Consider the following 26,545-nt stretch of genomic DNA (forward strand, 5'->3'; position numbering starts at 1 on the left):
TTATTCTATGGGTTAGATTTCATAGTATGAATTGAACGGTTGGGATTGAGAATCTGAGGGGTTTATTATATATATTTTAAAAAAAATATTATTATTGATATTATTTAGGGGAAACCTTATCCTAGACCCACGTGTGTTGTTTTGAAACGCAAAAAGCCATTAAACCCTAGAAGGGCCCACCAAAAAGGACGGTTGTGATTGAAGGGGGAGGGCAAGTGGGCTGTTGGTACGGCCACAAATGGGGAGGAGAATTACAAAGATGGGTCTGATATAAAAATTGGACCTCAGAGTCCATATCCAAATCCACCTCTTATTTCCCTTTCTTGGTTTTTCACCCTTATTTAGCCTCCAAGCCCTAGCCCTCTATGGTCCATTAGGGTTCCCCCCAAAAGCCTCCTAAAGCCCATCAACTTCTTCTTCTTCCTCTTCAACCTCCCCATAACCATTCTGCAACCCAAACCCTAGACTTTGCAGTTGCAGACGGCTTTTCTTTGATTTTTTGATTCCGCAGATCTGGGCTTCACAGTAAGAATTTCTCTCCTTTTTCTCTATTCAGTTTTTTCTTACCGATCTTGTGTTTGGCTTTCACGTTGTTGATTTTCATTTGGATTTGATTATATCTGTTTGTTTTGATTGTGGGTGTTCGTTTTTGTGGATTTGCGATTGTGGTTGTGGCATTGGGGTGTGGGGATTTGGGGTTGGGGAGCCGTAGTTGCAGGGTGAATGGCTAGGGTTTGTGTGAATTTATGTTTAGGTTTAGGTTTTGCTGAGATTTTTGAGGTCTGAACGACTTTTGCTTTGGTCAGGGTACGTGCGGTTATGTAACGCTTTTGGGGCTTTATGCCACGTGGCAGTTGCTCTTCGGAATTGAGACTTCCATGGGATTGCTTGAGAGAAACTGAATGCCAGAAATATGAGATTGCCTTAGTTTTGTGGCAATCTTTCTCTCTACCGAATCAATTAACTTTCAAGTCTTAACCTTGGCGCCAAAGAGTAAAGGGCGAAAAGGGTAAAGGAAAGTGGTTTATTTGGATAACATTTTCTCTCTCATCAATTGACTATTAAGTTTTAAGTTTGGTGCCAAAGAATAAAGAGTGCAAGGGGTAATGGTTGAGTTTGGGTATCAATTTTTCTCTAAACTTAGATCAACTAACTTCAAGTTTGAACCTTGGGGCAGAAGAATAAAAGGCACAAAGGGGTTGAAGAAAAGTAGTTGTGTTTGCATATTGGATGGTAATTGAGTTTTTGAATGCTATTGGCAACTTGCCGTGTGTTTCTTCTATAGACTCAATGGTTGATATGTACCTTATCTAAAGTACAGGTCATTTTTTTGTTGATCTTAACCATGGCACAATGAAAACAAAGAGTGCAAACAATATAGGAAAGTAATTGAGCTTTTGAATGCTATTTTGTATTGTTTCTTTTATAGATTTAGTGGCATACCGTGTAATTTTGTATAAGAGTAGAGGGTATTTTTTAGAGCAGGTTTGATGGTTTTGTCTTACTAAATTGGTGCATATTTATCGATCAAGAGGGATCCATTAAGCCATTGAATCCATCCCACAGCATGTAGTAAAATATGTGAAAAAGATGATATCAGGCACTTGAAACCTTTTGGTTATTATTAAATTTTAGTATTTACATTTCTTTATGTAGCATCAATGGCTATTTGTTTACAATCCTTCTTAGGAAGGTTGACACAGGACAAAATCTGATAATATATGATTGTGTGGAATATTGAGAGTGCAAAACAAGGGAATTGTTTACTCTAGATAAATGTTATATCTACTCTCCCTGTAGGGGAAAAAAGTCTCCAATGTGTTCAGGTCCTTGCTTTAATTTCACCATGTTAGTACCCAAAAAGCTAGGCAGCCTGTTGTTACGTGAACCACGAAGATTACTCCAATGGAATAGATTTTAACCATTTGGTTTGTATATCCCTTTTCTTATTTTGAGACATTTTATTAGAATTCTAAAGTCTAAAACCATTAAATATGTATCTTTTTCTTTGGGAGATTTGGCTTTGTTTTGGTTACCAAGTGTCTGCTGACTGCTTGGCCTTTTTGGCCATGTTACATTCTTTTATCAAAAGAAATCAAATCTTGTGAGGCAGTGGTTCTTGCTTGAAAGCAGTAATCGTGCAAGAAATTGGCATGATTCATTGAGCTGTAACCATTTGATTTCGTGTTCTAAACAATTTCACACATTTTTTACCACTCAAATTTTAGTCAAATGGTTAAAATTATCTAATCATGCCAACTTTTGATTCAAGTGAGGATTTTATGATGATTCATTAGATTGTAGCCATCCATAGTTGAAACAAGAATTCCATGTGACCAAAAGGGCCAGACAGTACATGAACAGTCACGTGCTTCTTGTGACAAAGCCAAATTCTATTTTGACATGCTTACAACATCAGACCAACAAATGGTATAGTTGGATGTTTCCCTTTTTCTTTTTATATGATGAAATTTTAGGGGTATCATATTACCTTACAAGCAAAAGACTTACAAAAATAAATTTGGTCTCTACCATAGTTTTAAAAGACACAAGGTGCACTTAAGGTGCAAAACTTTCCTTCAGCTTAGGCCCAAGGCACAATTCACGGTGTATGCTTGAGTGAAGTAAAACATGACTTAAGATGCATATTAATTTTATAAAATATGATTCAAAGTCTAATCGAATCAATAAAAAATTTAAGATCTCAAACATTTAAAAGAAACATTCAACAAAAAAATAATGAAATTTTCTATGCTTTTACCTATCAAAAAACCAAAAAAGTAATGAAATTATATAAATTTCAATATACAATTAGAAATTTCAAGAATAAAAGTGTTTAAAAAGAAAAAGTAAAGTAGACCATGCGGGCCTCTTTAACAAGGTGCATGTTTTGACAAGCGAGTTGCTACAACTAGGGAGTGGTGCCTTTGGCCTAGTCGAGCTTTAATCATGCCTTTTAAAACTATGGTCTCTACTTGGCTTTACATTGATGTGGAGGAACTCCCTTCTGCTCATTATATGACAGAGTGATTGAGGTCTATTTCTTCTAATTAGACAATTGTATTATATGTTCCTTGGATTATGTCGTATAATCATAAGAATGTCCTTAAATATTTTGTGAAGGGTGAACATGTTTTTCTGGACTTCTGATAAAAAGGGTTGTTCTCTGGACCATCTAAGTTTAGGTTCCTGTACAATAATGTGGAGCCTAGTTTTCTTCTAAGAAGTTTATGCAAAATGAAGACAAGAACATTGTGATATTAATAGATAATCTTGTCTGTCCTGCACTGAAATGACTGGTAGAGTTCCTAAGTTTGTATATTTAAAAACATTTTTGTTTTGGTGGCACCGTGGCAGCAGTATTCGGTGTGGTTTTCATTAGAGAGATTATACTAGACTGGCTACAAGTCCTTGAATATGGTATTTGTGCACAGTCCAGATTTGGTTAGTGGTTCTCTCCAAGAAATGACCTGCAAATAACTGGAAATTATTGGGCTAAATAACCACTTTTCAAAGGGTCAGATGCTAACCAAATACCTAAGATAAATGATTGTTGGACCTAAAATAGATAAGAAATTGTACTACAAAAAAGGCTCAGGTTGCTTTTGTATGGCTATGGTGATGTTACTAAGATCAGCTCCATGGATAGATTCCTGAATCCTTAAAGCAGAACCGTGGTTAAAGATTTCATTAGGTTTTATGTGGCTTTAGGCTTTGGTTGTGCTGGCTCCTTGGCTATGACGCTCATTTTTTGATCTGTTCAAATGATTTAAGATTGTTTGAGAAAAATGAGTCACCTTTTTCTTCCCCATTTGTCAACATTGGAATTTTTCATTGTATATGTGATTGTTACTTCACCTATGTACATTTGATGCAAGTTGCAGTAAGGGAATCAACTGTTCTAGCTTCAGAACATATAGCTCATCAATGATGATATTTATTTCTCCATTCTCATCTTTTTATTTTTACTCCTTTTTTTTTTTTGAGCAAACATGTTAAGAATCACCATCAAGACCATCGTATATGGGAAGTACACAAGGAACTCCTGAATATTGTTCTTAGGGGTGAGCATGCAGAAATATTCATAAAAAGCTGTTAGTGGACTTACCTGGTGTCTTTACACAAAGCTTTTTTAGGATGTAATGGTAACTGTGTTTCTTGGGATTTAGGATGTCACATGCAGTATGTTGAGTTTAAACCATTGCAATATATATAGTGTTTTCTCAACATTGGATTAAAAAAACCATGTTTTACCAGGTTGTGTTAAATTTTCTCCATTGCCTTTTCAGGACAATCCCATGTTAGTTAATTATTTTCTGTCTAGAGTATAAGTGATTCACAATTTAGTAGATTTAGTTAATTATTTTACTAAATCCTTTTTGTTTTGTTCTGAGTTATTATATCATTCTTAGGTCGTTTTTATTCAAAATTTTAGGAGCATATGCCTTGTATGCTGTTTTGACAACAGAAACGCAATTGGTATACTGTTTAGTTGGTTTGTCTAGGCATGTGGCACATAGAACAGGAAGTATAACACAGTTTGGTGCTTGTACTCTAAAATTTAGTGCAATGGAGTTTAGATATATTTAGATCATCTTGATATTTTTTCTGTGGAAGAAAAAAATAGAGAAATCTAGGTTTTCATTTATGGTCATGTGCTAATTAGATGTGGAGTCAATCTTATGATTAGGGATGTCAGTGGGGTGGGTTTGGGATAGCTGGCTCTGTCCTGGGTTTTGGGATAGTTCACTCTATCCTGATCCCAACCTCTAAATCCTTTGTACATTCCCCATTCCTGGATCAAATATAGGTGGCAGGGTGGGTTGGGACCTTGGCAACAGGGGTGGGATGGGCTACTTACCATTACCAAAACTGTGGATGCCATGTTAGGAAAGGCTAGGGTTGATGGTGGAGAGAGCATTTGATTGAAAATATTGATGCTATGATCTCTAGTTGGTTGTCTTCCCATTGTGGGTTGATTTATGCTGGAGAGAGGCTTGGGTTTGAAGTTGTTACACCTGATTTTAGGATTGATCTGCTGCATTCATATGCTAAAGGTATGTTGATGGGCTTCCACTTCTGGGTTGATTTGTTCTGTCCACATCCTCTCATACCTTTATCCCATCATCTTCCTGGATTTGAACAAGATTATGATAATTATTAAGAACCTATTTGTGGACATTTTATGCAGGGAGAGATGCATGGTCATTTTAGCCTGTGAATGGTGTTTTGAGCACATGATGGTTTTGGAATGACGAGAGATTCCCCTTGCTTTGTTTAGGGTTAGGTTTGTGAATGACTAAAGTGATATTTTAATTAATTGAACACATAAGATAAAAGTACATATTTACCTCCAATCCAGGGCAGGGTGGGGTGAGGCGAAGAAAACCCTAGCACAGCCTGAATCTGATGTGGTTTTTTGGAATAATTCCCAAACCTGCCTCTATCCTGAATATGCTGTTCCCAAAACCCTAAAATAGGGGTGGGCAGGGCTGGGTTAGCCGATAACCCTGACCTGTTGCCATCCCTACCTGTAGTTAGTGTTCCTTAATAACCGGTTTCAATGTGCCGTAGTTCATGCTTGTAAAATTTTTTTGGAAGTACAAATTTAAGGAATATAATTTTATTTGGGTTTAATTAAATTTTTTTATAACTGCTACAAAAAGAATAAAAATAAAAATGGGAAATTACTGACTTACCCAAGAAAGAAATTTGCTTTTCTCCTATAGGGTAGGGAGGTATTAGTTTAATCTCTAACCTTTAGGCTAGTGAGAGGTATTAGTATTTAATCATATCCTTGGAGTAACCTTATGGATGTTGTGGCAAGGCCTGTGGAATGAATTGTCCTGCCTTACTGAGGCATAAAGCTGTGTTTGAGCCTCAATGATAAACTCTCACTCATTAAAACATTGCCAAGTACCTCAGTGGACATCTCTACCAGGGTATTACTTGTTTAGGTCATTGCTAAGCTGCAACCCTCGGCAAGTTGGCTAATTGATTACGGCCTTGTGGAATCAAGTGATTAGAGGGAAGTATGGAGAAGCTAGAGGGGGATGGTGCTCGCGGGAAGTGAGAGAGGCTCATGGTTTGGGTTTGTGGAAAGGAATAAGGGCGGATTGGAAGTTGGTGAGTGATAGGTTGGCTTTCATAGTTGGTAATGGGAGAAGGGTGAGTTTTTGGAGGGATAGATGGTGTGGGGAGTCTCCTCTGTGTATGACCTTTCCCTCTCTTTTTGCTTTGATGGTTGAGAAGGAAGCGTGGGTGGTAGATATTTGGGATCCCTTGGCTGAGGGGGGCTGGGGGGGTTGGAACCCCTGCTTTTTAAGAGCGTTCAATGACTGGGAGGTTGAGGAGGCGGAAAGATTTATGGAGAGGATTCAGAGTAAAAGAGTTATTGAGGATGTGGAGGATACGGTGTCCTGGACTGAAACCAAGAGTGGTAAATTCTCAGTCAAGTCTCTCTACATAGCTCTTGAAGCGGGTGGTTCATCTTTGTTTCCTTCAAGCTTTATTTGGAATGTGAATGTGCAGCCCAAGATTAGCTTCTTCGCATGGGAGGCTACGTGGGGCAAAGCCTTAACATTGGATATGGTTCAGAAAAGAGGATGGGCATGACGAATAGATGTTTTATGTGTCTTGAGAAAGAGGAGAACATAAACCATCTTCTTCTTCATTGTTCAAGAACGAGGGCGTTATGGGATCTTCTTTTTGCTTTATTTGGGGTGTCTTGGGTTTTGCCTTTTTCAGTTAGAGAGACCCTTCTAAGTTGGAATGGTTTTTTCCTAGGCAAAAATCGCAAGAAGGCGTGGAGAGCTGCTCCTCTTCACATTTTTTGGACGGTTTGGAAGGAGAGGAATAGATTGGCTTTCAAGGATGAATCGTTGTCAATTCAGAGACTGAAATACTCTTTTATTCTTACTTTATGGGCTGAGGCTAAGTTGTTCATAGACGATTGCCCTTTAACTATAGCTAATTTTATTGATTGGTTGGGTTTTAAGTAGGTTTGTGGTAATCGGTTCTCTTTGTCTTTTGGCCTTTTTTATGGTGGGTGTATAGGTATTGTATACTTAGAGTTGCTATTTTAGCGTCTCTTTTTTAATGAAATTCATTTACTTATCAAAAAAAAAAGTTGGCTAATTGATTACTTCAGAAAATTGTGGTAGTGTGTAGATTCTGACATGTTATGAATTAGAATTTTCAACTTTATCACTAGGATTGCATATTCAGAATTTCAGACTGGAAAGATTGTTAAATGATAAATGGTATTGGAAGTGTTCTGTGTATGCTTTTATGGTTGCTTTTCTGCTAGAGTCATTCTGCTTATTCTTGCTCTCTAAAAGATGTCTTTTCCTTCTAATGCAGGAATTCATCCCTTTCTACAAAGATGGAGGATACCTTTACTCCCAACAATGAGCAAGCCAATTCAGAAATACAGCTTAACAAGCGTAGGAGAAAGAAGTCCATAGTTTGGGAACACTTCACTGTGGAAACTGTTAGTGCTGGATGCACCAGAGCATGCTGTAAGCAGTGTAAGAAGTCATTTGCATATATTACTGGTTCAAAGCTGGCTGGCACCAGCCACCTGAAACGACATATTGCCTTGGGGATCTGCCCAGTTAGTCGCCGCAATCAGGAGAAAAATCAACTAACCCCGTATACACCAGCCTCCCAAGCTGGTTTTACTGGAAATTCTACTGATGCACCTAAACGACGCTACAGAGGAACCCCGGTTTCTGCAAACATCCCTTTTGATCAGGATCGTTGCAATCAGGAGATTGCAAAGATGATCATCATGCATGAGTATCCGCTTCACATTGTGGAGCATTCTGGTTTTATCAATTTTGTTCACACTCTTCAACCCCAATTTAATATGGTTAGCTTCAATTCTATCCAAGGGGATTGTGTGGCTTTGTTTCTGAGGGAAAAGCAAAATCTCTCGAATACCCTTAATGGAATTCCTGGGCGGGTTAGCCTTACTTTGGATATGTGGACTTCTGATGAAAATCTAGGATATGTTTTCCTAACAGGACACTTCATTGATGGTGAGTGGAAGTTGCACCGCCAGATTCTTAATGTTGTAATGGTACCATCTCCTGAATCAGATGATGCCTTTGCGCAAGCTGTTGTGGCTTGCCTTGCAGATTGGAGTCTGGAGAGCAGGTTATTTACCATCACTCTGGATCAATCCTTCTCTAGTGAAACAATGATGGGAAATCTTAGAGGTGTAGTGTCTGTCAAGAACCCACTTATATTCAATGGCCAGTTGTTAATTCGAAATTGTTTTGCTCGTGTTTTGAGTTCTCTTGCACAAGATGCACTAGGGGCAATGACAGATACTGTCAAGAAAATCCGTGAAAGTGTGAAGTATGTAAAAACCTCAGATGCTCATGAAGAAAAGTTCCTGGAGCTGAAACACCAACTTCAAGTCCCTAGCGTAAAGACCCTTTTCATCAATGACTATACAAAATGGAATTCAACGTATCATATGCTAGCTGCTGCATGTGAACTAAAGGAAGTATTTTCATGTCTTGACACTTTTGATCCAGATTACAAGGAAGCCCCATCCATGGATGACTGGAAGCAGGTAGAAACTCTTTGCACATTCTTGAAGCTTCTTTTTGATGCTGCCATTATCTTCACTGGAAAAACATACCCAACTGCTAATACATTCTATCATGAAGTGTGGAAAGTTCAGTTAGAGCTAACAGAGGCAGCTAAGAGCGATGACCCCTTTATTAGTAACCTAACTAAACCTTTGCAAGATAAGTTTGATAGATATTGGAAGGATACTAGCCTTGTCTTAGCAATTGCAGTAGTTATGGATCCAAGGTTCAAAATGAAGCTTGTTGAGTTCAGCTTCAGTAAGATATATGGTGCTGAGGCTGAGATGTGGATCAAGATTGTTGATGAGGGTATTCGAGAGCTTTTTGTTGACTATGTTACACAACCGCCTCTTCTATCTATACAACCTGCTTATGTTGAAGAAGGTACTGAAGTCATCTCCCAGACTTACATGGAAGAAGGCACTGAAGTCATTCCCAAAACAGAGATGACTGACGGAGGACCCCTTCTTTCTGACAGTGACAGGCTCTCAGATTTCGATGTATACATCTCTGAAATTTCGGGTGGCCAGGATATGAGATCAGAATTAGATCAGTATCTTGATGAGTCCCTTATGCCTCGGTCACAAGATTTTGATGTATTGGCTTGGTGGAAACTGAACAAGCTAAAGTATCCGACTCTCTCTAGGATGGCATCTGATATACTGTCAATCCCAATAACGACTGTTGGCCCAGACAATGTGTTTGACACGGTAGGCAGAAAGATTGATAGTTATCGGAGTTCATTGCGGCCTCTGACTCTTGAGGCCCTCATCTGTGCCAAGGACTGGCTCCAGAATGGAGCCACAGAACCAGATATGTCAGTCCCACCAATTGTGAAAATGGAATTTTAAGCTTTGTTTATTTTTCATCTTGTAGCATAGAGAGATACCCTTTTTATCCATGGAGTTCTAGACTTGATATATTTTTCGTCTTGTAGAAATAGGTAGATTTAAGCTCAAGTTTATTTGCCATCCTGTAGAATAGATACCTCATATCCATGATGGAATTTTTATGTGTTGAAAGAGCAACTCATGTCACAATTGTCTAATTCTTTCCTACCATGAGATGTATATCATCCTGCTCCAATTATTGGTTTCTTGTACAGTGGAACTCTCCTGTTAGTTTATTGCCTTTCCTTACCTCAATCTGAAGTTTCTGTTTTTATTTATATAATTTTTGGCTTGCATGTTTTCAGTTTCATCTATATATATATATATATATTAATCAGGGAACATGTTGAGACTTGAGAGTCAAACCAGGAGGAAACTGCCTTGTCTCTCTCTCTCTTTCAATTCTTCTTTCTGATTTTTTAATGAAACTGATTATATGCTTTGTCATTATCTTTCTTAGACAACTATTTCAAACAAATGATTTTAGAAATCTAACCATTTTTCTTTTCATATGTGCCTTGTCTTCATATTCAGCTTGCTTACATTCTTCTTTGATCGACTGTCATTGAGTACTTGAGCACTTTCATGAACATTTTCCAAAAAGAAAGCAGCAGCATTTTTTTTTTTGAATTGAACTGAATCATTTCAAATGATTTTTAATGATTTTTTATTTTTTAAGGTATTTTTAAAAAAATTGTCAAATACCTTTTTATATATATATATATAAGAAAATATTTCAAATATTAGAAAGTGCTTCTAATGTTTTCTAAATCACTTCATGTTACCATAAAAGCTTAAAAAAAAATGGGCACAATTTTGTTAAAAGGAAAAAAAGAATAAATCGGATTCCATGACTTGAAAAATAATAGTAGTATAGAAGAAACATGTCGTGAGGTAGAAGATGAACTAAGTGCTGTACTCTCTTTGTATGCCATTCTCAATTCCATTCAAGACCCACTTCCCATCCTCATCCCTAACCTCCGCATCTTTCCACCCTTCACTTCTTTGCAAAATGATCTCCGCCACCACTCTTTCTCCACCACCCACTCACCTCCCTTCTCTCCCACAAACCCCACCCCTTTCTCTCATCAAAACCTGCAAATCCATGGCCCAACTCAAGCAAATTCACTCCCAAACAATCTGCACTGGCCTCATATCCAACCCCATTGTGCCTGCTCAGATAATTGCCTTCTGTTGCAAGCATGAGCTGGGTGATATGGAATACGCCCGTATGGTGTTCGACACAATGCCTGGACCAAATCACTTTGTTTGGAACAATATGATTAAGGGGTATTCTCGTGTGGGTTGCCCCAATTCTGCGGTTTCAATGTATTGTGAGATGCTAGAGAGGGGTGTCATGCCGGATGAATACACGTATCCGTTTTTGCTCAAACGGTTTACGCGGGATACGGCGGTGAAGTGTGGAAGGGAGTTGCATGATCATATAGTGAAGTTAGGGTTTAGTTCCAATGTGTTTGTACAAAATGCTTTGATTCATTTGTACTCGTTGAGTGGAGAAGTGAGTGTTGCTCGTGGGGTTTTTGATAGGAGTTCAAAGGGTGATGTTGTCACTTGGAATGTGATGATTTCAGGGTATAACAGAAGTAAGCAATTTGATGAGTCAATGAAGCTTTTTGATGAGATGGAGAGGATGAGAGTGTTACCCAGTTCAATTACACTTGTTTCAGTGTTGTCAGCATGCTCCAAGTTGAAGGATTTGAATGTAGGGAAGCGGGTTCATCGGTATGTCAAAGATCTGAAGATTGAGCCTGTCCGTGTATTGGAAAATGCTTTGATTGATATGTATGCAGCTTGTGGTGATATGGATACAGCTCTTGGGATATTTGATAATATGAAGAGTAGGGACGTGATTTCATGGACTGCTATTGTTACCGGGTTCACAAATTTGGGACAAGTTGGTCTAGCTAGGAATTATTTTGATAAAATGCCTGAACGGGACTTCGTCTCATGGACAGCAATGATTGATGGGTACCTTCAGGTGAACCGGTTTAAAGAGGTTTTATCACTTTTTCGTGAGATGCAGGCTGCTAATATAAAGCCGGATGAGTTCACCATGGTCAGCATCCTTACAGCTTGTGCACATCTGGGAGCGCTTGAATTAGGAGAATGGATAAAAGCCTACATTGACAAGAATGAGATCAAGATCGATTCCTTTGTGGGAAATGCTTTGATAGACATGTATTTCAATTGTGGAAACGTAGAAAAAGCAATAAGAATTTTCAATGCAATGCCTCACAGGGACAAGATTTCATGGACGGCCGTGATTTTTGGTCTTGCCATAAATGGATATGGAGAAGAAGCTCTTGATATGTTCTCTCAGATGCTGAAAGCTTCAATCACACCAGATGAGGTGACGTGCATTGGCGTTCTTTGTGCTTGTACCCACAGTGGAATGGTAGATAAGGGGAAAAAGTTCTTTGCCCGAATGACCACGCAACATGGGATTGAACCCAATGTAGCACATTATGGGTGCATGGTTGACCTTCTTGGCCGAGCTGGGCATCTAAAAGAAGCTCATGAGGTGATCAAGAATATGCCAGTAAAACCTAATTCAATCGTCTGGGGATCACTTCTTGGTGCTTGTAGGGTTCATAGAGACGAAGAGATGGCTGAAATGGCAGCTCAACAGATTCTTGAGTTAGAGCCCGAAAATGGGGCTGTCTATGTTCTGTTATGCAATATATATGCAGCCTGCAACAGATGGGAAAAGTTGCATGAAGTAAGAAAATTAATGATGGATAGAGGAATCAAGAAAACCCCTGGTTGCAGTTTGATAGAGATGAACGGTTCTGTTCATGAATTTGTGGCTGGGGACCAGGTTCATCCTCAATCGAAAGAAATCTACTCGAAGTTAGATGAAATGTCGGTAGACTTGAAATTTGCAGGTTACTCGCCGGATACTTCAGAGGTGTTCCTTGATATAGGGGAAGAGGAGAAAGAGAGTGCCGTTTACCGGCACAGTGAGAAGTTGGCTATTGCCTTTGGGTTGATCAGTTCAGGACCTGGGGTCACTATTAGAATTGTGAAGAACCTTAGAATGTGTGTGGATTGTCATTATGTAGCAAAGTTGGTATCGAAGGTGTACAATAGAGAAGTAATTGTTAGGGATCGAACCAGATTCCACCATTTTAGGCATGGCTCATGTTCCTGCAAAGATTATTGGTAAGATTTCTAATAAAACATATTTCGAGTTTGGTAATCTATTCTTGCTTTATGGATCCAAAATCCGAATGTTGTGTTCCCATTGGGTTGGCTTAAGCTTAAGCTCGAGACTGTGATGCAAATACGTTGCTTGAAAGCTGAGGTACTAACATTTTTGGACACCCCACATCAAATAGGATAAGTTCCTAACACTGAATATACAGTGAGCTTCACTTAATGTAAACATGTTCTAAGATTATGAGAGCTTATCTGCAATCAAATGTAAACTGTGCAGAATTATTTGTTTGGTCCATAATGGATATCTGTCTGACATAAGGAAAGAAATTGTTGACACCATCAATGTAATGAACTCCACTTGACCATGTAAACACGTTTTACAACTGTGAAGATCCATTGGCCATTCATCTAACTACATATGAATTGAACTTGTCATTTGAAGAGAGACAATATATTGGGTTGTGCATCTTGTTGACCAACACTTCAATACACTAGCATTTGTAAGGAGAGCCACCAATAAAGAAAATAGGCAAAAGTGGAAAAAAAAATTCCCTACTGCATTTTGATGATCAACACTTCCCACACAACAGAAATGTACAAAGAAGATGAGCCCAAAAAGAAGTTCAATGGGCACCATGTGGAAACTATGGATGCAGAGAGAGTTACCCTGCAACTCAAACCATTAACTAAGCTGTCAAGAAACAACTGACCCTGTCACATTGCAATCAAATGCAGAAAATCTTTATCTGCAACTGGCCCTCAACTTGAGCCAGGGTCGAGAACAGGAAGCCTGCAATGCAAGCTAATTGATTTATCATTTTGCCGCGAACCAGGAATGAAGAACTGGAATATCACTGTCAAGCAAGCGCCCTCTTGGGCAATGCCATAGAAGGCACAATCTGGCTTCGCTAAGTGACACTGAAGACTCTTTGCAAAGTGCTTCATGCTCACTTGCACAGTTTGAGCATCTCCCCTCTGAACTGCCCTCTGGGTCCGTGACTGTGCACTCAAATCTCGATCCTCAGCTGGAACTTCCTCTTGTTCTCCAACAACCAGCAACTTGCGAAACTCGGCACCAAGCGTGATTAAAGTAGTTGAAATCTGTACATGTAGATCCCCATATTTGCTAATGGAGATGTTAAGCAAATCCCCTACATGCTTCATCCGATCCACATAGTTCTGCAACTGGTTCAAATCTGGAACCTGAACCAAAGTTCGAGGCAGATCTTGGGCCATATCAAGTGCAGACTGAAGCTCAAGAACATCAGCCCTAGACAAAGGTTTTGAGATGGGTACATCTTGGATCACTGCAGATTTATAACCTTTGCTCTCAAAGGTGAGGAAGGGCAGTGGTTGGTGAGAATTAGGAGGTAATTTCTTGACCAGCTTGATTTGGAGGCGATTTGAACCAGTGCCAACGTCATCACCACCACCCATTTCAGCATATATACTGACACTACTACGAATGGCACGTTGTAGGAGAGAGAGGTCAATGGTGAAGGCAATGCGGTCATCATTCTGGCTGGAGATTCGGTAGTTATCAAACAGAGCTTCTTTGCGGAACTGGGCAATGGATTGGACACCATCGCCATTGAGGAGGTTGTGAAGGAAGATTGTGTGGTCTCTAGTGAAGTAGAGATGGCATACCTTCCCCATCTTGTCTAGAGCTGGTAGGAACCTCTTTTCTAAGAGGCTGGTACCATTGTCTGTAAGAAAAGCCTTGAACTTCATCTTTGTCTTTCTGGCTCTTTCTCAGGGCTTAGAGATACTGCCCTAGGAAAAAAACAATTATAGAAAGCCAGAGGTTAGGGCATATGCAAGTGGCTCATAGTCTTTGGCACTCTGCAATGTGAATATTCAAGAATTCTGAAATGCTGACTAAAATTTGAATTGTCTATGGAACTCGAAAGGTTGTTGTCGGAGAATATATGACATAAAATCATAATCAATTGAACTACTTTATTAGCTGAAAAATAGTTTGTTGCTATAAATTGCAAAGCATGAAAAACAAAGTTCCATCCCTTCCTGATCGGATGATACCTATTAACTTTCAATGAATTAGCTTCCATGTTTTCATTAATGATCAAGAGGATAACTCAGAAGAGGATATCCAGATTGTCAATGTTGGCTTTGGCAAGGAGGTGACCGGGACTTCACATTGAGAAAACAAAAGAAGAAAACATGATAGAGCAGAAATTTCTTGTAGTATATGGATGCCAACCCATTTCTTTGAGTTCTCAGTGAAAAACCAACCAACAAAGCTAACCCATAAGAAATATATGAAATTATGAGAGCCCTAACAATACAATTCAAGGATACAAGAGAAGAATAGTGTCAAAATTCCCACAGATTATAAATCGGCATGAATTCAGAATCAAACATAGCCTAAGCCCATATGATAGAAAATCTTGTTCCTAGGAGGCTGAATTTATTATTCATTTAATTAGTTAGGGATTTGTGTGCTTGGTTTCTGAGAATACAATGGAAATGAGAATAAAATGTGACATCAAACTTATGTTTTACCTTGTTTTGGGTCATCCCAAGAGATAAAAACTCAGCCTTGTGCTAGGCTTAGTTGAATATTTGTTTTTTTTTCTACCCTTTCTCAGCAGCCTAACAGAGCCCTTTACTGGCACCTCTTATAGATCTCCAATTGTGATACATTTCCTCCATGGAAACAATAATCTAAAACAACTAAACCATAATTGAAGATTTATTTTTATTAAACATAGTTTACGGGGTTCTGTTTCCTGAACTCCCAAACAACCAAAAGAAAGAAAAATCTAAGATTCATAGTTTAGTTTCCTACATTTTCTAGGAAACCAAACAGAGCTTTTCCCTCCATTTGGTTGCTCAGAAAAATGAGGAAAAGGAAAAGGAAAAAAAAAATGAAAATCCTTCGTTCAGCCGGAGAGACCTCTTTCCTCTTCTGAAATACTAGGATTTATAATATCAATCTCTTGTCCTTTCCTCCCTTTTCTCGGCCACCAAAAGGAGATGAAAAGAGAAAAACGAAAAACCCAACTGAAGAAAGCCAAATTGTGGAATTTCCCTGGTCCCAAACAAAGGGAAAACGAAGACCCACATTTAAAACTAATCATGTCTCTTAAAATTTTCAACATTTTCTCGGAAACCAAACATAGGTTCAGAGATTTGAATTACTGGGAACGCACCTTAGATCGCCAAGAACCCGTTTTCGCGGTTCGAGAGCGAAGACCCAAATTGCTCTCATGTCAGGTTGGCGGTAGTAAATAAAAGATGAAAGGGATGAAATAATTCAAAATGGGATAACCATGTTTTTTCTTGAAAAAAAATCCTTTTTTTTTTTACATAAATACTTTTTTTTTCTTTAATATTTACATATAGGCTTTAAAAAGAGAGTTTTTTTAGAAGAAAATAATAAAAATATTTTTGTCTAAATGAGATAAAAAAAAAATGATGAGATGTTAAATTTCAAAAATTAGGTTTTCAAATACCTTTTAATCGATCCTAAATAAAATATGATAAAAGGGTAAATTTGGAAAACACAAATACAAATTTTTAAAATTGAAAAATAAATTAATTAAAAAAAATATATGTAAAAATAATTTTCAAATTAATTAATATTTTATTGCATATAAAACTTTCAACTACTAATATTTTATCAAGTTCAACTTTGGTCGTGTTTTATACTTTACCCCCTCTTATTCACCTCACTTTACCTCCTAAATTTATTTAAAAGTCAATAAATAATTAGTTAAATAAAAAATAATGTTAAAATGCAAAGACAAACATTTATTGCTAAGTTCGAAGTCATCACATTTCATAGTTGCATGTGAAAATTCTCTCCAAAATAAAAAATCAAAACTGATAGTTATTACATTTTGAAGACATATACGAAATTTCACTTCAAAGCTATTAATTCAAAGTTGGTTTTACCTAATTTAATAACTAATGTTTGAATCAAAGTAAAAAAAAAAAAAAAAAATCAATCTTTTTTGTAATTTCAGGTCGGGTTTGTAATTGGGGGTAAAGTGTTGATATTTAATAAGTTTAGAGAGCAAAATATTGGATTTTAAAAGTGTAGGGGTAAAGTGTAAAATACACTAAAGATTGAATTAACCCATCTTAAAAAATGCTTACCTTTTTTATACGAGAGCTAAAAACAAAAAAGTATAGTGTTTATTTGGATAAATAGAAAACAAAAAGTGTGATACAAAAACTTTTAAAAGTTCACATTGAAAAGATAATGATTCCAAAAACTATTTAAAAATAAATAAATTTGACCTCAAATTAAATTTTTTTTTTTCCTTTATGGTAGAGAAAATGCATCTTGATCTAGTCCATTGTCTTCCTTTTCTATATACTAATTATAGCAACCACGAATGTGGGAGGGATCTGAACTCTGAAGCTGGAGGCTCCGAACTACCCATCCAGGTTTGTGAAGTTAAAAGACTGATGAACCTGTTCAAACAGGGAATTACAGGTTTGATTCCCCTGTAATGGGAGCAAGAAACACATTCTATTAAACTTACTCCAAGCCATTCCTCTAGATTGTCCAGCTCCTTATCTAGTGGTGAGATTTTTTCCACACAAGGAGTTCTGCAGAAGACCCAGCCCTCTGCAGTGGGATGGTTCTGATATAGCATGAGAGTACTTAAGCGACCAAATAGCGTCCTACAAATGAAGAAAGTGAATCCCACTGCAATATGGAAATGGGGTATCAAGCACTCTGTGCTACTATAGAGGGCATTGCTACGGCTAGTGAGGATGACAACAGACAAGTCTGGCAACAGCCAGCCCTTTTCTCATCCTCATCTGCAAATAACAAGGGACGACTCCGCCCCGTTTATGTGAACAAGGCGGTAAGGGCAGCTGGGCAGGTCGGAGCTAAGCTCACAATCTCCAGAAATTTTCTCTTATGTAGATATACCAACAGGTTCACCAACTGGTTGAGGTTGTCCAGCCCTATCTAAAGCTTCCATCTCATCCTAACAAACTTAAGAAAAAACCCAATAAGTTACCAGCAAGATTGGCACAAAATGTCCTAACTCAGTTCTTCTAAATATCCCCTAATAAACACCTTAAATTATTTGTCACATCTCCTGAGACGCCGATCTTATTGCCATTTAGCAACCCTGAACTCTACTCAAAACCTCACAGGGGTTTAGGATAGACTTAGTTCAGTAACAAAGGTATTGTTGCATCATGGCCACAAGAAACTGACCTAAAACCCTGGACTCCAAAACAGTGTATCACTTCCACAACCATTATAGTTAATCAAACGACATTTTCAGTAATAATACATCCAGTAGTCAACAGACTTGCTTGCCTTATAGATAATTGAAAGCATGAAGTTCTAACAATAGAAAAAAATAATGTAATTGTCATCATAAACATCATGAGCATCTCTGTCAATGAGAGTCCATTCAACATGAACATAGACTCAAACCTAACAAAATTCAACCAAAAATATAGAACCCCAGATATCAGAATCATCTTAATTTTAACCATAAAGATGAAATAAGAGAGATCCTTTTCAACAGAGGCATCAATAAGATGATACATAATTTTCAAATGCCTAGAAGCTTTTCAGATTGTTAAAAGAACTTTTACACACATGGTTATAAGTCAAGCATTTCAAAGTAGAAAATGTTTTGAGGCATAAAGGCTCTTTAAACTTTATAATATAACCGTCAAACTCTTCCATCTTCAACCATTTGAACAAGGAACCATGTCACTATGAAACCCATTTAGCAGTTTAAATATCTGAACCACTAGAGGGGATAGCTGATCTTCTTTCCTGTGGTTTAACTAAGGGAGAATTTTTTTTTTAAAGAAATGGCAGTGCTGCCCATTGAATAACAAGTTGAAAAAGGTTTCTACTCTCCTGAACGGGGAGCTTTGGAGAACGCCCAAACTTCATGAGGTTTACCAACATTTAGTATGTAGTTCTAAAAATGTTGATTGCACAAAACCTACATCTACAGATGGCAGACTTTGCATTAAATTGCCATGTACAACTATTAGAACTCATCGGAGGTTTTCATTGTTGGACTACAGACTTGCCCCTTGAAATAGCAAAAAATTACTGGGAAGAAAACTATGGCTCAGTGACTCCTATGGTTCAGTGACTCTGAACTTGAAATTGGAATCAACAATAAATGTATAAAGAAATAAGGAAACAAAATTCTATTGGCATTGGTAGATGTGCAGCAATAATGTATTAAATGTGATAAAAGAATAAAAAAACAATCGATAAGTGTAAAAGAATAAAAAAATCTAAAAAAAACAATAATATAAAAATGTACATAGAACAAAGAAATGAACAAGCTATATTTTATAACACTATGACAACTAAATTTATATTACAAGAGCTACCAAGTTGTTAATGACAGCACCACAAGATCTGCATGTATAAACTATATCTAAAACTAAATAAGAGCAAAAAAACATCAAATTATGTGATATCCACAACCGTCAAGCAACATATGTCTAGGACCTTAATTTTATAAGCTACACTGGATGATCTTCTATCAGATGAACCTTGTTCAGTATCTCATCCAATGCCTGTATTGCATCCTTGTAACGATCTTGTGATTTCCTCGCTTCCTCAACAACTTGCACAACACATCTATATAAATGATCATACCTGTGTACTGGGTTATTAATATCGATGCCACTGCAACCATGATCAAGAACATATGTGCGCTTCGTGTCCTTTCTCCATCTTGACAGAATGTATTGAGGTGGGATCTCTTCCATGCCATTCTGGTTAAGCACAGTTAGCGCATGCCTGCATAAATATCCCTTAAAGTTGAATAAACCACAGACACAGAAAACCTCCATTTCAGAGGTGTCAAATGAAACCTCGTAATCTCTTGTCTCCCTCCTGTTTTCCTCAACTTCAACATGTTCTTTGACCATGTATGTTACGATTCGCCCATCAGCATGTATTTGTCTTGTGCTAAAACAAGAGTATATTCCCTCCACCTCTCTTTGGAACTTCTTAAATATGTCGTTTGTGTACAATTTTTCCAGCTGAAACTCAAAATAACATCGTGGCTTTAGCACAAACCTTGAGTTTCTCGACTCCAAATCTGCCAAGGCTTCTTCCTGCTGACTTGTTCGAAGAGCTTGATCATATTTATCAAAAAATTCTTTTAAAGGAGTATGTCTATGCAAATATCCATCAAAAAATGGAGTTACAGCCTCATTTTGCTGGTTAGGAAACATTCCTGCCAAAAATATATCCTTCAAATAAGCTGGAACCCATCGTTTCCGATCTTCATACAATGCCTGAAGCCATTTATGATCCCTAATTCCAAAATGTTGAATCATATCCTCCCAAGTAGCTTCAAACTCATCTGCTCTCAAGGAGTAGTAAACTGCTCTACTCAATGCAACTTTAATCGCTTCAAACTCTAGCAATCCTCCCAGTTTTTCTGGGATTTTTTGCATGATAAGTGATAAACAAAGACAATGTGAAGCTCTAGGGAAAACATCAGCTACAGAAGCTTGCAAGGTTCGACATTGAGCAGTAATGATAGTTTGTGGAGGGCGTCCTAACATACAAGTAAGCCATGCCCTGAACAACCAAATATATGACTCAATTGTCTCACCTGCAACTAAACCACAACCCAATAGAACACGATGTCCATGGTGATTCACTCCAATAAATGACACCAGTGGGACTTCATATTTGAAAGTCAAGCATGTAGTGTCAATTGCAACTACATCACCAAAATATCCAAATGCAACTCTAGACCTTGCATCTGCCCAAAACACATTCCTCAAACATCCTTTCTCATTGAGATCAATTGAGTAAAAAAAATTTGGGTTCATCAACTGTGAGCTGCAGAAGTAATTATGAACAGCTTGTGCATCTCCTTCTTTAAACCTCAATTGATTGGAGTGATCAACATTATTCCCAAATTCTCCTTCATCAACATCTGCATTTCCATCACCATCTGCATCTATGATAACTGTTCGGAACAATCTAATCGTTTGTACTTCTTCTGCAACATCTGACTGCAAAGGTCTCTTGGTCCCTAAACCCAAAGTCTTATGTGATTTATAGAATTTTCCACTTGTTGGACTAATCAAGTGGTTGTGCTCAAGCTCGACTTCAATAATTCTCCACCTTTTGGTCTCCATCAATCTGAATTTTATCATTGCTGGACAACCAGTTCTTGTTTCCGGTCTTGGCCGGTTTGCTTCACTTTTCTTTTTGAAACCTGCACTACTGCAGCTAAGTTTTCCTCTGTATCTTTCTTTACTCTTTCTGTACCATGTATTGCTCACTCTAACCCCAAATCCCTGTTCCTTTGCATAACAATTATAGAAGTAATAAACATCCTCGTAGGACTCAAACTCCATTCCAACAGCAGGAGGCAGGGGATTCTGAATTATGCCAGTTTGACCAACATATTCTGTCATTGCACAATCTCCTTCAATCTCAAATTCATCACCTTCATCATCATATACTGGCTCACTGTTGAGAGAAACTTCATCCATCTGGAACAGACAAGGAACTGTATGTTAATTACCAGAAGGAAAAAAAAAAGGGAAGGAACCAGGTAACCATTAACCAATAAAAATTGCCAGATGGAAAACCACAAAAATGAGAAAATCAAGCAAACCAAATGTTTTTATTAATGGTCTGCATATCCATTTTTTTTTTAATTCCATTTTTAAATTTTGAAATAAAAAAAATTAATTTAGGACATTTCAAAAAAGGAACTTCATTCCCACATGAGTTCATTGATTAGGTGGTTTCTTTAGTTATTGTTTACCCTTTCCATAGTAACCACGTTTTGCACTCAAGCAACTATTAAGTTAACATATGCTTGACCTCACAGAGTTTGCAGAATTACCTATTAACAGAGCACTACCACATTTCTTATCAATATATGCACCCTATGATTGAAGACCAAAACATTTTGCATTACTCAATCATAAAAGGAGTAAGTGCAATAAATGGTCGTTAACCTTCCAGGATATATGACAGCATACAGAAAAAGAGCTTAAATTTGATCACAATAATTAAATGATCATTTTCCCTCCTTTTTTGTCATGATAATTTTCTTTCTTTCTTTCTTTTCTTCTTCATTATTCTTTTAATTTCTTCATCATTCGTTATTTCCTTTCTCCTTCATTAGTGGATAAGACAACAAAGGAGAACAACAAATTAAAAGCAATCCCTTTCATTATGAAGCTAAGAAATTCATTACTTGATCCAACATAAAAACTGAAATTCCTTAGACCAGAGGAATAATCTCAAAAAGGTTTCAACACCTTTATTGTCCAAAGCAGTATACCCAATAAGATTGTTGTCCAAGTTTGCCAACACAATTGAAATAACCCCTTCTGGGCTCCCAGCCACCAATCTCTCTACGATGAGATGCGAGACCATCAAAACCTTCTAACAAATAGTTTTTTTGATGGTTGCTACACAGGAGACTTCATCCATTCCTTTTTTTTTTCTGTTCAGAGTATTATTTTTTGATTTCCTTATTTTATTTTTGAAGTTTTTGGGTTCTCTTTTTTTTTTTTTTTTAAGTAATTAGGGTGTAGATTAAAAAGAGAAGCCCCATTAAAGTGCTCCAAAGTATACAGGGAGTATACATTGGTTGCCTAAAAACGGCACCCCTCAACAAGACCCTATCCGATCCACAAAATCTGCAATGGAAGGGCGGCCATGAGCTGTAAACAATTTGGACAACGTGGTTGATGATGAAACTGAAAGTTTGAAGATTCGGTGTTATGCAAGTTCCTGGACTTAAAAGTATTAACACAACAGAACTTGCATATCATATTTTCTTCAAACTCATTATATCCAAACCCTAAATTTAGATGTTACTTCTCATCGAAAACCCAACCAAAAGAAAGGGAAGGAAGTTCACCAAGAAACTTGACAGAGATGACCATATGAATGTTAATTTTTTTTCTCTACACACTAGATTTGTTCCCGACAGCCACCTTGTTTCCAAATTAACGAGAGCGAGAAAAGAACCTCTAAAATCACTACTTAACTGAGCTTGAAGCAACAATTTGGCTAGTTTGGCTGTTTTTTTTTTTTTAAAAAAAAAAATTCCTTTTGGATACAAGATCGACATAAAACAATGATTACATGCATTCAATCGTTCATATGCTTCAATTTTTTCCAGCGTTTTCTCATGAACCAAACAGAAGGTGACGGTTAAGTCAATTCCAAAAAAAAAAATAAATAAATAAATAAATAAAAAATCAGGAGAGTTCAATTCGATTACCGGATCCGAGAACTTTCCCGTTGTCGCAGTATCGGGAAATGGACTGACAGAGTCGCCGGCGACGGCGCGTGAATTGCGGAGAGAGCGCGTGGTTTTTAAAGAGAAGCCTACTAGTGGTTCTCCTAAGAAAGGGAAAGTATAACAAGAGAAAATATCAGAAATACCCCGTAAAATCTTTTAGTAATTTAACTAACCACCCACTCTATTTTCTGAAATATCAGTTTTGGTCAAGTCGGAAGCTGATAGTTTGCAGTAAGACCCATTTTATTATGAAACTCCCTCCCTTTTGGGCTCCTTTTTGTAATTAGCATACATTAACTACCCCAACTATAAATTAATTTCATCCCACCGAGCATCATTAATTTAAATTAAATCACATTACACCATTGTTGTGTAAAAGGCTATTATTATTGGTATTTATTATTTACACCTCACGAAGGCCCACAGCCCAAAGCCCAATGGGCTATTAGGCTATCGGGCCGGGTTCGACTCCTTTCTGACCCATTCGAACTTGGGCCAACCAAGGTTTCCCGGAAATCCACCATTTTCCTACCAATTTTTCGGATTTCAATTGTTGTCTATCAATGTTTTTAGAACCAAACTGATAATTGAACCAAAAAAGTTACCGATTTCAGACTAACGGTCTAAGGTGATGTCATAAATATATAATTTATATATTATTAGAATTAAAATAATTATAAAAATAAAAATAAAATTATTTATATATTATTTAAAAATTAAAATTTCATTTGAAAATCATAAAAAAAAGTTTAAATTAGAAATTTAAATTAAAACTAGAATTTTAATTTAAAATAAAAAAATTTATTTAAAATTATATTTAAATTAAAATCACAAGTTTTAAAAATCATAAAATTAAAAAATAATAAATATAAAATATAAAATAAAATAAATAATAATGGAGATAAATAAGGTAAACAAAAATAAAAATCTGGAAAGGAAGGGGAAGACCGAAAAGGGTGCCATTAGAAAAATAAAAAATAAAAAATTGGAAGGGTTAGGATTTGGGAAAAATGAAGGGAGGCGGCAAGGGGGTGCTCTGCATGGGAAAGATGGGGGAAGGGTTCGGTGGTGTGTGGGGATGGGGGAGGGAGATAAGAGAAGGTGTTTTTAAGCCTTTTATAGTTATCAAAACAGTGTCGTTTTGATTTCAAAAGCATCAACACAACATCATTTTGATGTTGTTAAAAAAAATAAAAAATAAAATGGTTGAACCGTTCCGTTCAAAGGGAACCGGTTGAATTCATCCAGTTCATTGGTCGAACCGTCAGTGAAACCATATTTTGACCTAATTCATCAGACATAATCGGAATCATCACCAGTCAGAGGTCAAATCGATCGATCTAGTTTTTAAAACCATATTGTCAATACTTAATAAGGAAAAAGGTAAATAAATTAATAACAAAAAAATTTCAAAAATACTTTAAAGAGAAGTTTAAAAAGTTGATAAAATATTTTATGTGAAATCTTATTTAGAATTGATGAATGATTTAATTTTTTTATCAGTTAATAGGTGAAAAATGGTTAAATTTTTTGTCCTTCTAAAATTATTGAATTTTTACCATTTTACAATGAATGCCTTTTAATCTTGGGAGAATTATGTTTTGGGGGTAGATGGGCCCCCAAATTAACAAAAGGTCCATGTAACTCTTTAAATTGAGCCCAAGACCCAATGAAAGTATGGAAATTGAGTTGAAGGATATCATCCTTCAGTATTTCCAAAAATGCCCTTCATTGATTTTGAGAAAAAAATTAATATTTTTGAAAAATACTTTTATTTAATTTAATATTTTTTTAAATAATTTTATTTAATTTAATATTTTAAAAAATATTTAATTTAATATTTTTTAAAATACTTTAATTTAATGTAATATTTTTGAAAAAAAAATTAATTTAATATTTTTGAAAAAAAATTAATTTAATTTAATATTTAAAAAAATATTTAATTTAATATTTTTAAAAACTACTTTTATTTAATTTAGTATTTTTGAAAAAAAAATTATTGAAAAAAAATTATTTAACTTAATTTTATAAAATATTTTATATATGTTCTTAAAGGGTATATTTGTCCATTACTATTTCATATCCTTCAACTCAATTTGAAGAGTTATATCGACCTTTTGTTAATTTGGGGACCCATCTACCCCCAAAACATAATTCTCCCAATAATCTTTCAATTTTATAAAGAATGATTATCAATTAATAGGAGGAAATCTACCAATTATTTTATGGTGATGATTTGGTCATTCGTCCAATTTATTTCATTAAATTGATATCATGATAATTTTTTTTTGAGCAATGTTGTCTGCTTTAAATTCCTTTACCATTATTTTCTCAAAACAAAAAATTAAAATAAAAAAATAACAAAACTCCCATTTTTCCATGGAGCATGTCCTTCTATTTCTTTTTGGTTTGTGTAGGGCCATGAACTAGACCATCCAAGGAAAATTCTACAATACCAAAGTGGGTACCATACCTTTAAGGATTTGTAGTCCTTGAATGAAAACCTTTGACAATGAAGGCAAGACTTAAGCTTGATATTAAAGATGAACTAGGAAAAAAAAGACCTAAAGGGAAAATGAAGTAGAAAAAAGAAGAAGAATACTCGGAGTAAATATTCAAACAAAGTAGGAAGAAGAAGATGATGAGTGAAAGTGTATAACTTGTGGTCAATCCAAAGATGTTGGTGATAGTTCTTAGAGTAGTCTTGTAAGCTTTAAAAAAATGTGAGTATGGTTGATGTTTTAAAAAAGAAAAAATCTCCACTATATATATATATATATATATATATATATATATATATATTTGTGAAAATTTTATGAAAAAAATTGGCATTTTCCTCTTTACACTATCAACTTTACGATCTTAATGAGAAGCATACCCCATATAATTCCTTCCGTAAAGAAAACGGGGAAAGTGAAAGAGAAATTCCAAGATGGAGATGGTGAGTTGAAAATGACATCATTTACCTTAAAATCATAACAAAAAAGAAAAATAAAACATAATAAAAAAAAATGAGTTTAATTAATGGATGAATTTAATAAAATGGGCAATCTAATTATTTTTAAAAAGTTTCAACTTTGATTAATTGAGAGGCCTTGAATTTTGATAACTCCATTTAAAAACTCTCTTTATTTAACATAGTTTGTGTGAGAGTTATTTATGTTGGGAAGGGGTAATAAAGATTGTGTGAATGAGATTTTGAAGATAATAATAGAGGGGTTCATAATTTTCCCACCATTGAAATTTAGAGAGATTTGTGGGGAAGTTAGAGTGGTAATTTTGTTTGTTTTTTCTTTAGCATTCTTTTGCAAGATAGTAATACAAAATTTATTGAAATGTGAAATAGATTTTATTGGAGTTGTTAAGATAGTGTAGTAGTGAAAATATCATTCATTTATTTATTATGTATTAGTTTTATTTCAACTTATCCCTTAGGCATCTTGATTCTTCTCATTATACCCACAACCAATATAAAAGAAACAATAATAATAAGTTATTACATATATTTTTATAAAAACTTCAAGCCTCTAACATATTTAATAGAATTTATTTTACAGTATTTTAAATCATATTATTAAATTAAATTAATGATTTGATTTAT

At 36.0% G+C, this 26,545-nt stretch overlaps 4 protein-coding genes across 5 annotated transcripts; 2 read left to right on the forward strand and 2 right to left on the reverse strand.

The window, feature by feature from the left end:
* Positions 1–291: 291 nt before the first annotated feature.
* On the forward strand, positions 292–9,707 carry LOC104880267 (zinc finger BED domain-containing protein DAYSLEEPER). Its single transcript, XM_010656509.3, has 2 exons — positions 292–525; positions 7,363–9,707. Exon 2 carries the CDS (start codon positions 7,385–7,387, stop codon positions 9,452–9,454), a length of 2,070 nt encoding a protein of 689 aa, XP_010654811.1. The 5' UTR covers positions 292–525; positions 7,363–7,384; the 3' UTR covers positions 9,455–9,707.
* Positions 9,708–9,974: 267 nt separating this feature from the next.
* On the forward strand, positions 9,975–12,715 carry LOC100249083 (putative pentatricopeptide repeat-containing protein At3g15930). The gene has a single exon (XM_002264087.4). It carries the CDS (start codon positions 10,422–10,424, stop codon positions 12,678–12,680), a length of 2,259 nt encoding a protein of 752 aa, XP_002264123.2. The 5' UTR covers positions 9,975–10,421; the 3' UTR covers positions 12,681–12,715.
* Positions 12,716–13,048: 333 nt separating this feature from the next.
* Positions 13,049–15,951, reverse strand: LOC100266426 (Hus1-like protein). Of its 2 annotated transcripts, none has more exons than XM_010656510.3 (2): positions 15,847–15,951; positions 13,049–14,441 (listed from the first exon to the last, which is right to left on the reverse strand). In XM_010656510.3, exon 2 carries the CDS (start codon positions 14,402–14,404, stop codon positions 13,433–13,435), a length of 972 nt encoding a protein of 323 aa, XP_010654812.1. In that variant the 5' UTR covers positions 14,405–14,441; positions 15,847–15,951; the 3' UTR covers positions 13,049–13,432. The 2 variants fall into 2 exon arrangements, with proteins under 2 accessions (XP_010654812.1, XP_002263600.1); XM_002263564.4 differs by having other exon boundaries at positions 13,049–14,446; positions 15,847–15,949.
* A 3,022-nt stretch (positions 15,952–18,973) lies between these two features.
* LOC100244087 (protein FAR1-RELATED SEQUENCE 6) lies at positions 18,974–23,064 on the reverse strand. Its single transcript, XM_010656511.3, has 2 exons — positions 22,924–23,064; positions 18,974–21,169 (listed from the first exon to the last, which is right to left on the reverse strand). The coding sequence occupies exon 2, from the start codon at positions 21,167–21,169 to the stop codon at positions 19,169–19,171; it is 2,001 nt and encodes a 666-aa protein (XP_010654813.1). The 5' UTR covers positions 22,924–23,064; the 3' UTR covers positions 18,974–19,168.
* Positions 23,065–26,545: the final 3,481 nt, after the last annotated feature.

The sequence above is a fragment of the Vitis vinifera genome, chromosome 9 (genome assembly GCF_030704535.1).
Source record: "Vitis vinifera cultivar Pinot Noir 40024 chromosome 9, ASM3070453v1".
NCBI classification, from domain to species: domain Eukaryota; kingdom Viridiplantae; phylum Streptophyta; class Magnoliopsida; order Vitales; family Vitaceae; genus Vitis; species Vitis vinifera.

What these genes read in the sequence shown, in the direction of transcription:
- LOC104880267 (XM_010656509.3), top strand. Translation starts at nt 7,385, where the DNA reads ATGGAGGATACCTTTACTCCCAACAATGAGCAAGCCAATTCAGAAATA.
- LOC100266426 (XM_010656510.3), bottom strand. Translation starts at nt 14,404, where the DNA reads ATGAAGTTCAAGGCTTTTCTTACAGACAATGGTACCAGCCTCTTAGAA.
- LOC100244087 (XM_010656511.3), bottom strand. Translation starts at nt 21,169, where the DNA reads ATGGATGAAGTTTCTCTCAACAGTGAGCCAGTATATGATGATGAAGGT.
- LOC100249083 (XM_002264087.4), top strand. Translation starts at nt 10,422, where the DNA reads ATGCCATTCTCAATTCCATTCAAGACCCACTTCCCATCCTCATCCCTA.